Here is a 17,443-nt window from a genome sequence, read left to right on the forward strand (position 1 = left end):
AACTCGAGAGCAGATCAGTGCAAACCCGAGACCTGCTCGAGAATTCTCCTAAACGTCTCCGAGGTTTGCATAAGCCAGTGCAAACACGAAAAAATCATTTATTTCTTTTATAAATTAACAATAATGCGAAAAAGACAAACATTTCAACTTTTCCTCTCAAATGTATCCACGATCGATTTGCAAATTCTCTTTGGCTGATTGATTGTTTTGATTTATTTGATTGGTTGAGCTCAGATGTGTTTTGCGCATACTAATGCAAACACGGCCCTAGACCAATCACCGCACGCGTTTTATTGTTTTTATTTTATAATTGATAATGATACAATTTTCATTTTGTACTTAGAGCTACCGGTGACCGTTACGAAAAAAGCCAATGCACTTGCAGCTTGGTTCATTGGACCGAGAGCAGAAAATCATGAGTTATTTAACAAACTTATCAGCCAAACAATCACTCAGCATCAGCAAAATCGTAGAAAGTACTGGCCAACGGACCCACAGTATGTAACCAAAGAAGAAGCCTCTCTGCCTTACAGATATGAGAAAAAAGAACTCAAGGAAAAACTCAAAACAATGAACAGCGAGTTGGAGCAGAGTACTCCTGTTTTCAGCGCACGTTTTCAGGTAGAATTTTTGTGGTACTTCATTAAATTGTCATCTGTTCTATAGTCTCCCATTACAACAATGTACAGACAGTACAGTACTATCGTTGTAATCGATGTAAGTGAAAAGCGAATTAGCTTCCAAAAGTAATCAGTCGGACACAAATGAAGGCATGAATAGATCCCCCTTAAAAGAATGAATGTTCTAGTTCCGAGCCTGGCTCTGTCTATTTGAAGTGTGGTGAAGTGCACACATACGGCTGGGTAGGTACATCGATAATGAGGGGAGGTTGAATTGTTTAAGCGAATAGCATGTTTCGTCACGGCAGCCATGTTGGTGGTCAAACACAAAAGAATATTTTCTTATTGCTATTGTGGTCACCAGCCGTCGTGGAGCGACATTGTTCGATAATTTGGAGGTTGGAATCAGAATATGGATCAACATGCACGATGCGCCCTCGCTAACCCTCAAAATTATGAAGTTTACAACGTCCTCACTACGTATTCTGTCTCCGTCAGATGTAGCTACCACGCAGTATGTGTAATAACGATGTCACAAAAAATAAAATAACACAATCCATTAAAGAAGTCTTTAAGCTATTTTTCATTGCCTTTACAAGGCAATTAAAAAAACACTATGGTACAATTTGATGTCATAAATACTTTAAGAGCGCGTCTGCAATGTAAACAGGACGATTTTTATTAAGTAATAAGCATAAATCAATGAAACGTTCATTGAACGTTGACAATGGCGTAGCAAGTTTGATCCTGCTACGTAAATCTCGAAACACTTAAAACATCATAATTTATTTCTTTAGGCATCTTTTAGTTTTACGTTGATAAAACGAAGAAAATTAACACAACGGGAATACATACGTAGACCGAACACATTGGAAAATTTTGTTAAGAGAAATTTCAAAGATGTTCTAGGCGGGAAAAAATATCAAATAAACAGACAGCTTATGAAACCTTTAATTCTTTTCCTAATGCTCAAACTTATAACAAAAATGATTTTAAATTACTTAAAGAGAATTTAGTGTTGTTTTAGACCCCTCAAATGTAAACATCTAGTACCCCCCTCTGTCACCTTTTTTGCAGAAATTCTCCATTTGTGCCTGACACTAAGTTCTTGAGCCAATGAAAGTCTTTTTTGGATCTGCTAACGTGTGCCATTAATCAAACATATTATGATACATGACTTACTTACATGTATTGCTCTATGTTAGATTGCCTTGCCGAGGACGCCTGATAGGCACTTTGTTGTCTTTAAATTATTATTGTAAAGAAATCACAACCATATAATTTCTTGTGCATAATCACTCCTATAATAAATCCCATGTATGGCAGATATGCACTTTTGCATGTAAGAGCCAATAAGATGACAGTAAACATCCTTACTTACCAGTTTCTTGGTTTACGCGAACGCATTAAAAATCCAACTTTTTAATTATTTTAAGGGTCACATGAACTGGGATGTTTCAATGCCAGCTATTCTGGGTTATATTTCGGGAATGGTATGGAATCCAAACAACGTGGATGTTACAGCTTCCCCTATTACTACACCTTATGAAATCCTCGCTGCTGAGCAGATTTGTGACATGATTGGTTTTGATGATCCAGTTATTGAGCCATGGGGACACATAACTTGTGGTAAGCATGTTTATACAATGTAAGTTGCTCTGTTGACAAAAAGATGTAGTGCAGTGTACTTGTTGTAGCATTATTGGATGATATTAAAAAAAGAAGATTTGGAAGAAATAGCCATCCGGAAATTCAATATTTGAATTAAAATAAGAAACGTAAAATTGAAAGTAAATTTACGACTTTGTTTTAAAGTCTTTGTCAAACACAATGATACATGATACTTTATATACAGGTTGCCTATACGCATATTTACATTGATATACACTTAAGCAGATGGTCAGTCACAGCGCGCAAACGGGGGCGGGGTCGAGGGCTACTTTTCCCCCCGTGATATAGATATTTCTGTCATTGACATATGTTAGCCTAACATGAGGCAAAGTAAGACGCATATTAAATTTAGTAAATATAAATCATAGCCCTCCCAGAGTGCAATCTTGTGGCGAAGACCCTGAAAGAAATAAATTGTGTTAGGTATAGTCTATGTCAATAAATCAATTGTAAAGAATATAAAATTCCTAATAACAAGCAAAATTCATTAGCAACAGACCATTTAAGGATATCTGTTAATTTTGGAAGGTCTTAAAAATAATTGACTTATTCCTTCTTTCTTAACATATATTTAATGACTTTAATTGCCTATATTGGGTTGAAAATTTTAACTTCATAGGATTTTTGCGCATAGAAGAAAGAGTTTTGCGCCAAACGGGACGTAAAAATAAGAAAACGTACTTTTTACTTTTAAACGTAATCTTTGGTTATTCGCTTAAACGTTGTCGTCAAAACTATAGACTTTTAAGGAATCTTAAATTTTTAGTGTGTTATCTTCAATATATCTTCAATCCAAGTGCCTCTTTATTATCTTCCATCCCGCGCAAGGTAACCTACTTCTGTGTCACAAAAAAAAGCAAAGAACGTATAAATTTTCGAACTATCAGCGAAATACATTGCAAATGTTCTTAAAATTAATGTCTAAAAATATTAATTTTGAGCATAATAACAGAACAATAAACACGCAGACACCAAAAGTCATTCATCCATTTTTTAGAAAATATTTAAATTTTTTCAGGTGGGTCAATTGCTAATATTGAGGCAATGTGGGCAGCTAGAAACATGAAATTTTACCCTTTGAGTTTAAAAACGGCTGTAATGAACGAGTCCGAGCTTGCTAGCGCAAGGACTTATCAAATCTTGGTTCCAAAAGAAGAGCACCCTAAACCTGATGGTGACAATGACTATGTCATGAGGGAGCTGCAATTATGCTCAAATTGGCAGATGCTGAATCTTAATACGGATGATGCCTGCAGGTAGGAAATGAAACATGCATTCTAGGATAAGAAAATAAAGGCAAGATGACGTTTTTTTATTACATTTTTAGCATGGCAGATGGAGTGGCAACGGCTACTGGTTTATCATTGGATAAAATTTCTGAACTCGCTCATCAATACGCTTATACATCCATGGGTATAGTTAATTTTCATCAGGTACATAACATAGCGGCGCCACACGTGTTTGTACCAGCAACATGTCATTATTCGTGGCCAAAAGCAGCCACAGTTCTTGGAATTGGCGAGGACAATCTGATCCATATTAAAGTCGATGAACTGGCAAGACAGGATGTAAAAGGTTTGCTGTCAAAAAATTTTTATTAAAAATTAGTCGATCTTGCTCTGCTTAAAAGCTTTCAAGTATAATATTGAAATAAAAAGATGCATGCAAAATATTTTAAATTATAAATATTGTTTATTATAAATTGTGTGTTTCTTCAGTGGTGGACAAGTGAGTGGTGGGTGGTGGTAAATAAAATGTCTCACAGGCAATCCAATTCCTTAAATGGTGCAAGGCCTGTGGTGGCATCATCAAACATGCTTCGTTGAAAACCACAAAAACATTTGAAGCTCTCATACACCTTTTTGCAATTTCATCTCGCCCTCTTCCTCAGACTGAGAAGCATGGTAACGTCACGGGACTTCTCCCCTATCGAACACAAATCAACCATTGCGTTAAGCGTCTTAAACCTGTCATTCGTTTTTCACGAAATATATGTGACTACTACTTGTTGGTTTTCAAACTCATTCTATAATTCAAAACCAGACATGTACATGCTAAGTTATTTCATCTTTATATAGATCTAAGAGATCAACTTGACAAGTGCGTATTTGGCTCCATTCCAGTGATCTCGGTCACAGCTGTTATTGGTAGCACTGAGGAGAGTGCAATAGATCCTTTAACTGAAATACTCGAAATAAGAGAAGTACAAAAGAAAGGTAAACATGTCAGTTTAAAAAACTTGCAATTGCACGGAAACTTAGTGGCAGATCTAGTGTATGTCAAAGCAAATTACTGCATCGCATTTTAGAATGTAATTACATTTCTAAACCCGATAAAGACAATTCCAATGGTAAAATTATATTCTTTAGAAATTGAAAACCAATAGTGCTTTTCTGAAATTACTTTGAATTGAAAATTGAGCAGCTATAATTTACTTTGACGAACGCGGAATCTGCTACTGCCGAAACTTCTAAATTGGCAAATCAACACTTGTCTTATCACTTGATGATGGTTTAGCAAAGATGAAACAAGTTGAAATCGTACATGATCCTTAGTCTACATTATTGTTTTATTAAACTTAAAAATAAATGAAAATGCTGATAGAGGAAACTATAGCTTTATTACGTAAAAAAGCGTCATGCAATTTAAATTTTTGATTAATTTTCCAAAATATATAAAGTGGCTGTGTATGTAAATCAAATAGCGATCAAAATTTCAATAAGATCGAAATGTTTTAAGAAATGCACAAAATTGTATGTTTACATTTAGACCATTTGTGAAAATAGAAGCTCTCAATTTTACAATGAAAAAGCTAACAAAATAGAAATTGTTCATTTTTGATCTTGTAAAAGTATACAAGCTTCAGTCTTCGTATTGACCATTAATACTTGTGCAACGTTCACTATAAAAATCTCACTTGAAATAAAATTTGTTTATGTAAACTGTGCTAACACATTACTTCAACGCCCGTGTCCCTTTTTGTATCCCTGGCATTTGTGTTGGTCATTGTGAATTAGTGTGCTCTGCCTCACCTGGCATTTGTGTTGGATTTTATTCATGCGAAAATTTGATTAAATACATGTATAAATGCTTACGCAAAGTTGTCAAATCAATCTTGGTTTTCCAGGGTTTGAACTTTGCCGTGTTAGCAGATGCTGCTTGGGAGCATACATGAGAACCATTCTTATAGATCCTGATGATCCTGCGGTTCAAAGGATTGCACAGAGAAGAAAGAAAGGCGAGGAACGAGCGTTAGTGAAACTGCAAAAGCGTCACCTTTGAGCAACTAACCCTATTGCACCTCTTAGCCAATATGCAATAGACAATTTGAATGCTATGAAGCTTGCTGATACTGTCACTAGTGATCCACACAAGACCGGATATGTTCCTTACCCAGCAGGAGGATTGAGCTATCGTAATGGTACTATGAAAGAGTTTGTGAGGCTTGCCGCACCAGAGGTTTTTCACAGCGCTGATGATCTCTCTGTTGGAGTAAATGGCCTGGAAGGATCAAAACCTGGTGCTGCAGGTGCAGGAGTACTACTTTCACATCAGGTATGTTCGCTGGATAGTAACATGTACCATATACAGTACATTTGTTCCAATAACTGTCAGGTTGTTTTATGTTAGACAAACAAGTTGACATAAAAGGCTAATCAAAACAAAATGACGTTGGAAACTTAGCCACATACGTTTAACTAATACGAAAAATGAGCAAATAATTATTCACATTTTCTTTTGATTTATACAGCGGCACAATATGAATAGACACTAAACCTAGAGAATAAATCGATGTATGATTTTTATTGGTGCACAGAATCCTTGCTGCACTAGTGTGCAAAGACGAAGGAAGATTGATGACTGAAGGAGGCTAATATTACAATTACATATACGCTTTCGACTGTATTTTTTTATTATTATATGACAAGCGTCACTTCCAGCCAAATGACGCTCTATGATTGGCTCAAAAACGTTTTTGCCGGTCCATTATTTTCCCGTAATCAACCACGGTCCAAAACGCATAATTTTACAGTCAAATGTAAACAAACTTCTTAAAGCAAACAGCAAAACGCAAGAAAAATAAAACAAAAAACCATTTACGAATGTGATTCGAAGGAAAAACACTTAGAAAACAGTTTAACTATCCAGACGATACATTTTGAAACGATTTTTTTTATGGACGAAAACTAGAAAAGTGAAAGCCAACTGGTAAAAAACAGCAAAGACGAGAAAGAAAGCAAGCTACGTTTCAGGTCAAATAATGCCATATAATAAAAATTTTAATAACCTCGCTTTCTCGGTTTTTACAATGAAATATCGGACTTCTGTCTTTTTTTACAAACCTTGCCCTACGGGCTCTGTCTGTACAAAAAGACCTCGGTCCGATAATTCTTCGTAAAGGCCTCGAGCTCGGTTATTAAGGGCTTATCAGTGGATTTTGGCCTGGATTAATAATGTTTTCTGGACTAATATTATACATTTTGACCCATCAAATGGTTTTATGTATATAATTTTTGCAAAATGTCGAACTCACGATGAACAAAAGATGTGTTGTATAATTATCTTGTAATTATCCATTGTGTGTTTAAAGGTTATTGGCTTGGATATGTATGGATATGGTCGCATACTGGGTCAGTGTGTCTACAGTTCAAAGATATATTACTGCTTGTGGCTGCATCTTTCAAAACCCACCGATCCTTTTGTTATTAAACCATACACTCGATGCAGCGAAGAAGACAAGATCGCTATTAAAAATGAAATAATTGGAAAGACCGACAAGGAAATCAGTAAGGTATCGTAGTTATTAAAGGTCTCTACGTACAAGGCTAGAAAAATTTCATAAAAGTTTGGTTGCAAGGGGAATGTTTTACGTTTACGTTGCTACCGTTTATTATTTGTGTAAGTGCATGCACAGATTCTCTTAGAGCACGTTCACTGTAAAGTAAAACGAAGAGCTCGTGATAATTCAATCCCTTGATTCCCATGTAATGTGGGTTTTATCGTGTTCCATTCTTTCGTCTTTTTCTCTTCAACTAGTTATGCTTCTGCTGTCATTAGCTACAATAAAATTAAAAAACCAACACAAATACAGGGGAGATTAGGGGAAAGTGGACGGAATTCGTAATTGCAACAAGTTTTTTCATTTTATTTACGGGAAAGAACGTGAATGAACGCCGTGTATGTTATTTCAAAATTTGCTTACACGTATGGTGTGTGTATAAAAATAAAAATATTGGTGCTAAATTGGTTATTTCGTATTTATTAACTGTCGTCATTGCCAGTATATGCTGTAATTACGAATATCTCTGATAAATAATTACGGAACATTCTGAAATTGCACGATTTATTCAATTATTTGTGGTTATGCTTATGATATCCTTCTTCAACATTTCTTGTTTTTCTTTGTTTACAACAATTGTCTTAACAAGTACTAAATGAAGGCAAAACAAGCTCGTCACCAGTCTACTTTCCTGAAGTTTCAATAACAGCGATGTGTACGAGAAATCGGATAAACTATGCTAAAATAGAAAGTTTTGTTTACATTTTATTTTATTTTATGACTTAGAAGTACGAAGAATTGTCTTAAATTTGAAGATTTAAGAATTAAATTAAGATACCAAAACGATGAAAGTGTATAGCACAGATAGAATCGTGTGTGAGCGTTGCTACCGTTACATAAAAAGCATTTTATTTTTTTCAAGAACCCAGTTGCAATGGATTTGTTAAACCGAAATGGACCGGATTGCATGATCAACAAATTTGCAGTAAATTTCAAGATAATGCAAAGCGGCTCTTCTGAACTAGTTTTGAATCCTGACGTTGACATGTCAACAGAATATTCCAAAAAGATTGGCAGGTATGATGGTGATCAAAATTTGGTTGTAATAAATGCTTTTTGTATCATTTTTAAAATCATTGTTAACTTTTTTAATAATTACATCGGATCTTTCGTTGAAGTGTCTTATTCGTAACAGAGAAGTGAAAATTGCAACAACAACTTGTGTTAATGAATTCCTAAATGAAAAGTGAACAGAATTATAACTAAGGAAAATCAAGCAACTGCCAAAAATGCCAGAAAATTTTTTTATCGATTTCTTACGAACGCATCATTTCTTTGTATTAAGTTACAGTTTATTTTCATAACAATGTTATTGCTTGTGAACTTTAAAACAATCATCAGGCCATTAGAAATTTATAATGTTTAATGACATGTTAATATGTTCAGGAATGATTGGTCTCGTCTAATGACGTGTTTAATGTGTTTGCACATATGCATGCTTACAGTGGGCCGTGGCGGATCTAGGAATTAAAAACTATTAATTAGAGTGTTTTTCTGAAAGTACTTGTATTTAAACTTGAGCAGTCATAATTTATTTTGTCTTTGAGAGAGACCTTTGGGAGAACATAAGAGCAGTGTAAGCAATAGATGAAGGTCGGCGGTCGAACCTGCTCGAGAATTCTCACAAACGTCTCAGTGACTTGCCTAAGCAAGCGGAAATACAAAAGCAATTTGTTATTTCTTTTATGAAATCACAGTAATGCGAAACAGGTAAATTTAAAACAAAAGTTTAATTTTTCCTCCAACATTTATTCATAATTGATTTACAAATTCGTTTTGAGTGATTTAATTGATTGTGTTCAGATCGATTTGCACAGGCTTGTGAAACTCCGCTGTAGACCAATCAGCTCACGTATTTTATTGCAGTTATTGTATAATTTGACATGTACACCAGATACCCTGCTGTGCGCATGTGCGACTAACTTTGAACGTGTTTTGACAGATTGCTTTCAGTAAATGCTGGTAAAGACAACCATAGAGTTCCATTGGTAATATTCCAGTCTCTCATGGAACCAGAAACATTTGGCCCTGCTTTGGTAGAGTTTGAGAAAGAAGAACTTGGTGTAAGTTTAATTAAGTTGTAAAAATTTGAATGAAACACCTTGTCGTTTCCTTTGTCGAAAATTTTTTGGCAAACATATTTTTTCGTAAATGCTTTCTTCTAATATAAAAATGCCATTAAAAAGGCATAAATTTCTGAGAAATTTGCAAACACCAATCCCATATAGCCCATAGATAAAAGACGTCAACTTCAGAGCATGCAGACAGTTCTATTTATTTTTGTGGGATTAAAAACACTGTTGCTACGTGTTTTTCCAAAAATTTATTTTAGTTTGTAACTATGAGAATACTTGGAAAGTAAAAGTTATTTTAAACAATGTTTTCCTATGAATATTCAGCAAAAATTTAAGAACTACTATATTTTTACAGTTCCGAAAATAGCAGCATCACATTAAACATATGTTGTTTTATCTTTCCAGCTTACACAGAACAATGAAAGTCAATTTGGGTGCATGGTCAATACTGTTATGAACCCATGGCAAGCAAGTGGAAACTTTGTTTGGGAAGCTGGTGAAATTTATCGTGAATGTTGTCTTCTTGCTTATGGATGGGTAAGTTATTGTTGCGTTAATTTCGAAAAACAAACCAAATTTTGTTTGGTCCATAAAACGATCCTGAGTATTAGTAAATAATTACGTAGCTATAGTCATTTAAATTCTGTACAGTACTAGGGCCACCCGGAAAAATTTCTGAAGCGTGGGGCAAATTTATTAACTCTTATTCTAATTGTTGTACTGTAACACTGCATTTTTTTCAATGTTACAAGAAAATGAATGTCTTACTTATTTAATTGTAAAAGTCATATAGACGTTGAATAATTCTTGAAATGTGAAATGTGAGCGAACTTTTATAGTTACGTCTTACGATGAAAAGCTTATCCGAAAGAAAACAAGATTGAGAGATTGGGCTAGCACGTATAATTAGTAGTGTAGCCAGCCCGACTTTACTCGCGTTATATACATATATGTGAATGTGTTCACTGACTGTAAGAAAAAAATTTTCTAAAGAAATGAATAATATGGTAATATACATAGTTGGAGTAAATTAGCGAATACTGCAAATAAAAACCTTCAAAATTATTGAATCTACATACATTTTTTTAGCAAAACGATCCTGTATCTAGGCATAAATTTTACTGTGGAGATTTGCAGCACAGCATTGAAAACGGATGGTTCTTTTATGCAAACTATGTTGGTCAATTGAATGTTGTTGGTCATCAATATGAATGCGTGACGAAATTTGGCATCAGTGACTCAGATTATGACATAATGAGACCATACATTGCCAACGGTGATTTGTTTGTAATAGACAAAGATGCAAATGAAAGAGTTCTGTATCAGCTACTTTTAGATGCTGAAGGAGGTAAGAATGTCAATAGTGAAAAGAAATTATCTGTTTACTATTAGCATTTTTATTTATAATTGATGCAACATAACAACGTGGTCGCTTTGACGTCACATAAAACCTTCCTTGATAAGCCTTCATCAACTAGGAAGCTCTGTTATGTAGTGGAAGCTATCTTTGCTACACTTTGAAATTGATTTTGGAATGAGTGAACGGGTTTGAGAATAAAGTGGCGCTTCATTTTCATACGTCTGAACTGGGCATTGTGACTATTCGACTGAACTGTCCCTATTTTTACACAATTTTTACGATGTCGTTGGACTAAGACTGCTTGTCGTGTTTTCTAAATATTTGTTGGATTGGAAAATCCTGGGCAAATTGTGCGTATCAACTTTTTTTTGATGATTGTTGGAATTGTGTTTTTTTGCTTGTAACTAATAAATTCTAGTTACGGAAAACTATTGTTATGTTTTAAGGATTTAGTGGTTTAGCAGAGATACTACATAATCAATCAAATCATCAATATTTACAATAAATTTTAAACGACCAAATATTTTTAAGGTTTGCCCTTCGAGCTGCAAACGGCTAACAAGGAGATTGTGACACTCAGAGTGTTGGACATGCCACGTGTTAATCATTTCCCAACACCCTCGGACCCAGATCTTAAATATCCAGATCATCACGAGTATTTCATGTATGGCGAAGATGGGAATATTTACATTTCTCACATTATCACCAAACATCCAGATTTTCAACAGGTATTATTTTATCCATTCTTAAATAATCTAAAATAGCTGATACATATAACTAAAATTATTTTCTTAAGTGACAATAGCGTTCAGTTCATAAAGTATATAAACTCATTTACTTCTGGCAATGCATCGTTAAAAATACATATGGCTGTGTTGCACTAATAATTCAAGTAATTCAAAGTGTACCACAAAATGAGTGACATTCAATTAGAAGTTCTCTCCGTGGCATTTGAGCTCAATTTTAAATTTACCATCAGCACAAAGAAAGCTCAGTTCCTTTTAAATGTAAATCTTGTTAACTTGTGCTCTTAGGAACATAAAGCAGAATCCTTTAGCACTCGTGTGTTGTGAAACCTTCTTCCCCATGAAACCTCTGAGAATTTTTATCGTGAGAATAATTAATATAGGTGGTGAAGGTTGTCAACACTCCAATGAGTGGTGAGAAAGATGATTGGCTGCTTTGGTATGGCTTCCCAGTTACGTTCACTGAACTTCCAGTAGACCAGGCAAACACCTCAAAAAATCCGCTGACCAAAACTGATTTTACCTATCATATCAAGTTCATCGGTGAAAAACACAGAAGCCGCGAAATGGATATCATTTTGAAAGATAACACGGGATGGTTCGATAATACAATTTTGAACGCAAGTGCTTAGATAAATAAACTTTTCTCTTTTATTTCTTATATTAAATTACCTTTAGAGTAATGAGACATTAGATGTGCTGAAATGGATTCGCGTAAACTTTTTGTACTAGGGTATTGGTAGCTTGATATATTTACTACTTTAATTTTGTATCGGAAGAGAACAATTAAATGCATTTGAGGAAACTTTACATTCCACAGAGTATGGTCTACTTAAGAAAACTGAAGTCTAGTACGTAGTAAACGTGAGTGAGATCTGAAAAATAACGCTGCAAAGTTTCAAACATCCTTTAGTTTCAAGGCAACTTTTGTTGAAATGATCGGGCAATTTTTTAAACCATTAATTCTTCACAACGAAGCGAACTCTGTTTGGTTAAAGTAACATCTCAGCAAATATACCTGCTCTTTTAAATTTCATTATGCAACGTGACGTCACAAGTTGTGTCAAGGAGACATTACATGAACTACAATATTTTGAGAATGAAAAGTGATAAGAATAAATTGTTTTTGAAAATACTCTCTCATTTTCAAAGTGTTCAAGTTTGTGAGGTATGATACAACATGGAATCGTGTTTTTATTGTCAGTTTTGCTAGAGCTACAAAATCTGGTCAAGTCCATTAAAGTCATCGCGGCCTCATTTCGTGTGTTTATTCATTGGAAAAAAATTTGACACGCAAAGACTGCTTTTAATGGTGAACAAATTTCAATGAAATAAATACAACGTTGCTTAATGTATGATTTTGCAAATCCTTTGATAGATATTTTAAAACGCCATTTACCATAAAACTTTGACACATACAATCTTCAACTAAAAATAAATCATCCAGAGTCAAGCTTTTCGAGAAAAAGCAATTAACAGCTAAACACTTGGCAAGATATACGACAAACAATCACTGTAAACGCTACACAGAGTTAAATAGTCTTTGATTTTAAAATTTAGTGAAATTTAATACCAACTTATGCCTTTACGGTAGCTGGAGGCTTAAAGTCGAACGAACACATTGTTACGATGAGCTCCGACCAATAGCGATTAAGATCACAGAAACACCGAGACACAATACACCAGCGACCTGAATATTCGATGCACCGCGGACAGTCGCCATTGCATACTCTTTGATTGCCGTCTAAATATAAATGAAAGTCATTAATATAATAACACACTAGAGGAAGATATTTAGCAAAGATCGTTCCTGAATGCATGTCATAAATACATTGTAAATTGTTCCATTTGTCAACGCCATGCATACCTACATTGATCTTAACTTTTTCCGTTTTCGTATAAGTTACAGACAGAGCCCTGTGTTCATAAGAGTTGTGACACGTATTGTTCTTCGAATTTGGCATTATGATTAAGTTGATTCGGTAGATATGGTCACATGGACATCTAGCCGCCATTTTGTTCCAAAGCGCAAATTATAACCATTTTTACTTAGAGACAAATTATATAAAAAATGATTTCAATGATTTTATGTTGCGTTATAATAGTGCCGATCAAAGCGACGAAGAATAGGAACATACTCGCAAAAACGATATTAAAGGCGTATAAATTACATCCACTGCATTAAATAAATGCTTTTCTATTATTAAGACATCAATAAACTACTGAAAGCAGAGATCGTTGTCTATTCATGAATAAGAAAACACAACAATAAAATTTTTTATTTCCACCAAGTAATGCTTTATATTTGTTGGCTTTTGGAACAAAAATGGAGGACTCTAGGCAATTTTACTTCCGGTGTCCCAACTCGTACGTAAGACTGCAGAATTTGACTGCGATCACACTGATCCGTTTTAAATTCCATTGCAGTTTTGCGGGTGTTTACACATATCTCTTGCTGTCAAAATTCGTTAGTTGTTTGTGAAAGAATGACGCCATTTCTCGTTTACACATCTCTACATGTTTATATCTCTAGCCAAAGATCATAAAAAACATTGATTTGTACAAATTACAACGGAATTATCGTTAAAAAGTGTGACAAGTGTGCACAATAAGCCGATATTTACATTTTATTGCAATGACTTCATCGATAGTTATAAATTCCGATAATAAAATTTACAAACTCGAAAAATTATCACTACCACTAAATAGACAAGCATGAGAGATGTAAAAGAGTGTATTACATCGTTTACTTTTAATAACTCGTTAACGAAATAACGACGAATGCTTTTTACAAGGATGCTGACTCAGCATTTCAAGGTCTTGTCTTTTACCACAGGCAGACCTACCAATCCTCTGGTTTTATCATACATCATCTTAATTTTAAAAAATCTCCCGATAACCAGATTTGAAACCATTTTTAACCGATTTTATAGCATAATAGTTAAGATAATCTTACAGAACAGAAGTTATTTTACTTAAGAAATAAAAGATGTTTACTGTGTTTGCACGGGCTTATGCAAACCGAGGAGACCTTTGGGAAAACTCGAGAGCAGCTCAGTGCAAGCCCAAGACTGAAGGTCGAGCGTTGCACATGCTCGAGAGTTATCACAAACGTCTCCGAGGTTTGTATAAGCTCCAAAAATGTATTCATGATCGATTTGCAAATTCGCTTTGACTGATTGATTGTTTTGATTGATTTGATTGGTTGAGCTCAGATGTTTTTTGCACAGGCTAATGCAAACACAGCTCTAGACCAATCAGCGCACACGTTTCATTGTGTTTATTTTATAATTTGTAGTAAAATCGGACGAAAATGATTGCAAATCTGGTCATCGGAAGATTTTGTCTAAAATTAAGATGAAATCTGATAAAACCGATGGGATTGGCAGGTCTGCCTGTGGTAAAAGACAAGACATTAAAATGCTGAGTCAGCGTCCTTATAAAACCCATTCGTCGTTACTTCGTTAAGGAGTGATTGAAGTGTAAACGATGTAACACTACTTTTACTACTTTCATGCCTGTCTATCTAGTGGTAGTGAGAATTTTTCGAGTTTGCAAATTTTTATTTTCTATAACTATCGATGACGTCACGACCAAAAACGTAAATTTCTGTTTATTGTGCACTTATTGCTCAGGGCCAGGTTGACTACTTTTGTTTACATTATTCTCTATACGACCGTATGAAAGAAATTATTAGTTTCTAGATGTGTGAAACGAAAGTCGATTTTTAAGCACATTTTAACCTTCTGGAACGCGGCCTAAAATCTTAACAGATGCCTGAACGAATGGTTTTGATGGTAACCTTTTATGAAATGTGATTTAGCAATTGTCAAAAGAAGAGTACAGCAATAATTGTAAAAAGTTTCGTTTCTATACAATAAATTATTTAAATGGCCCGATTTATACTAGAGACAAAGATTACCCGTCTGGACGAACTTGAGCAAGCTAAACATAGTTTGTCTTCAAGTTCGTCTGTGTGCAAACACACGCATCATCCATCTGCGGTATATAAATAGGGAATGTGGACGAACTATTGTACTTCGTGACTCGCTCCTAAATCCCAAAATGCTAAATTCGTTTATATATAGTTCAAGTAGATAATTCGTCTTCTGTTTATACTCAGACGGATCATTCGTCCAGACGGACACCCTTCTGTAGTATAAAAAAAGCGAATGACTTCCAACTAAGCCAAACAAACATCTTTTCAATTCAAAAAAAACAACATGGCAACTGATGTAAGTACAACAAGAAAACACAATTGAAATCGTTTGAAATTCAAAACAAGAATTACAAAGAATGCAAAGAATAAAAACAAAACATCAAATGCTGTTTTGGGGTTAATGTTCTAGTGCGCGCTTAAGCCTGGTTTCCGCTATTGGTTTATCACGATAAAAAATTGTTGATACTTTATCGCGATTGTTAGTCGCCGTTTATTGCGATTATTACCACGTTCTCATATGGGATTATTGCGATTAAAGTCAATCGCTGTCGCGTTTGTCGCGTTAAACCAATAGTGCAAACTAGGCTTTAAGGTTGATGTTTTCATACAGGAGCTTTCGGGCACTTTCGTGGTATAAGCATCCGATGCGTATTCAGTAGAGGTTTTGTTTCGTTTATTGACTTTTGTGATCATATTTATTTATAGGAAGCATTTATGGTTGAAAGTTTGACTGTTGCTACGATATTCATGCCGTATTTATATGCTGTACTTATGTAGTCAAATCAAACATATTATAGCCGCCATTTTCGGGGTCCCTTAAAATGGCCATCAAAGCGCGCAAAAAATGACCGCGTATGAAGGCTTTTTTGAAGCGACGAGTTACGAAACGAGACAGAGTTATTAAGAGGTACAGTAAAGAAATATCTCATAGTATATTATCATTAAGTAATGGTATAATTACTTGTTTGTAAATGTAGATCGTCCAGGTTGGTATAGTCCTGAGAAGGACTGTTTTGTTGTTGTTGACTGACGTTTCAGCAGTGTAGTCATCTTCAGCGTCAAATGAGGAGTAAACGTCAGGTTAGCCATATTTGTTATTTGGTTCTTACGTTATTGTATTGTGTGTACAGGAAATGTGTATTGTCATTGTGAATTAGTGTGAAGTGAAATGTTTTTAGTTGTGATGTGGTATAATTACTTGTGCAGTTAAGGCTAAACATGCACTCGTGACTTTTTAAACACTGCAAAAAGCGGAAGGCTTTCAAAATTTCGCTGTTGACTTCAAAAAATTCAGTTGTGCATGTTTATTCGTAATTGCACTCAAAACTATACTATTAAAAACACTAATATTTATATTAAATTATATTAAATAATAATTATAATACTAATATTATGAGCATAAAATTAATTAATAACATTAATTAAACTTTCAATACAACGTACTCATCGCCAAGAATGGCACACCACGAGAAATTATTCAACATTTTACTATTGCCGGATTTTACACTAAGTTTTGAATTGACCAGATAGTAAACTAAACGAAGCAAACTTAAGATTGAATTCTGTACTCACCCATCCTCCATGTTCAGCAATCCAGTTAACCAATTTTCTTTAACAAACCTCACAACCCAGTCAACAACCAACTTGAGCAAAGGTAACTGGCTGGCAACAGATGACATAATTTAAATCCAAAGTAGCAGCGCAACACCAGTTGTACGCCGTCGGAAAAAAATATCAGCTGCAACGTCCGCAAACGTATCAAAAACGCAGTTTGTGTGACTCTAATTTTACCAATCAATTCATTAAGGCTAAAATTTCTTTCAAGGTCATCTCCAACCTGTTTAATAAAATGTCCTTTGATCATGAAGAAAATAAAACTATGAAAAGCGATGATGAAATAGAAAACAACATAATCCTCAATGATAAAGGGCAACATGTCAAAACTACTTGTATAGTGTATAACATTTGCACACCCTGTTTATGCATGTCGGGTGCCATTGAACAGCACAACACAATAGGGTTCAACTTATTCTTTGACCAATGGTCACCGGCGTACCTCAACATTATTTGGCGCGTTTGAAGCACTCAACAATGCGGATTTAAAGCATGCGCACCATGTAGTGTATATTGTTGTAAAAGTGGAGTCGGAAGTTGTACAGTACCGCTCGCGTATGCCAAACATACGGTACGC

At 34.8% G+C, this 17,443-nt stretch overlaps 1 protein-coding gene and 1 long non-coding RNA gene across 2 annotated transcripts; one reads left to right on the top strand and one right to left on the bottom strand.

The window, feature by feature from the left end:
- The first annotated feature begins 346 nt into the window (after positions 1–346).
- LOC124457153 lies at positions 347–12,122 on the top strand. Its single transcript, XM_047007438.1, has 14 exons — positions 347–621; positions 2,057–2,249; positions 3,310–3,547; positions 3,619–3,866; positions 4,370–4,507; positions 5,419–5,529; positions 5,575–5,846; positions 6,883–7,083; positions 7,994–8,148; positions 9,074–9,194; positions 9,612–9,743; positions 10,296–10,554; positions 11,098–11,294; positions 11,696–12,122. The coding sequence occupies exons 1-14, from the start codon at positions 571–573 to the stop codon at positions 11,942–11,944; spliced, it is 2,565 nt and encodes an 854-aa protein (XP_046863394.1). The 5' UTR covers positions 347–570; the 3' UTR covers positions 11,945–12,122.
- A 475-nt stretch (positions 12,123–12,597) lies between these two features.
- LOC124456790 lies at positions 12,598–16,865 on the bottom strand. Its single transcript, XR_006952467.1, has 2 exons — positions 16,825–16,865; positions 12,598–13,056 (listed from the first exon to the last, which is right to left on the bottom strand). It is a non-coding gene; the product is annotated as an uncharacterized LOC124456790 (long non-coding RNA).
- Between the last annotated feature and the right edge of the window lie 578 nt (positions 16,866–17,443).

Source organism: Xenia sp. Carnegie-2017, unplaced genomic scaffold, assembly GCF_021976095.1.
Source record: "Xenia sp. Carnegie-2017 unplaced genomic scaffold, XeniaSp_v1 HiC_scaffold_6, whole genome shotgun sequence".
In the NCBI taxonomy this organism is placed as follows: Eukaryota; Metazoa; Cnidaria; class Anthozoa; order Malacalcyonacea; family Xeniidae; genus Xenia; species Xenia sp. Carnegie-2017.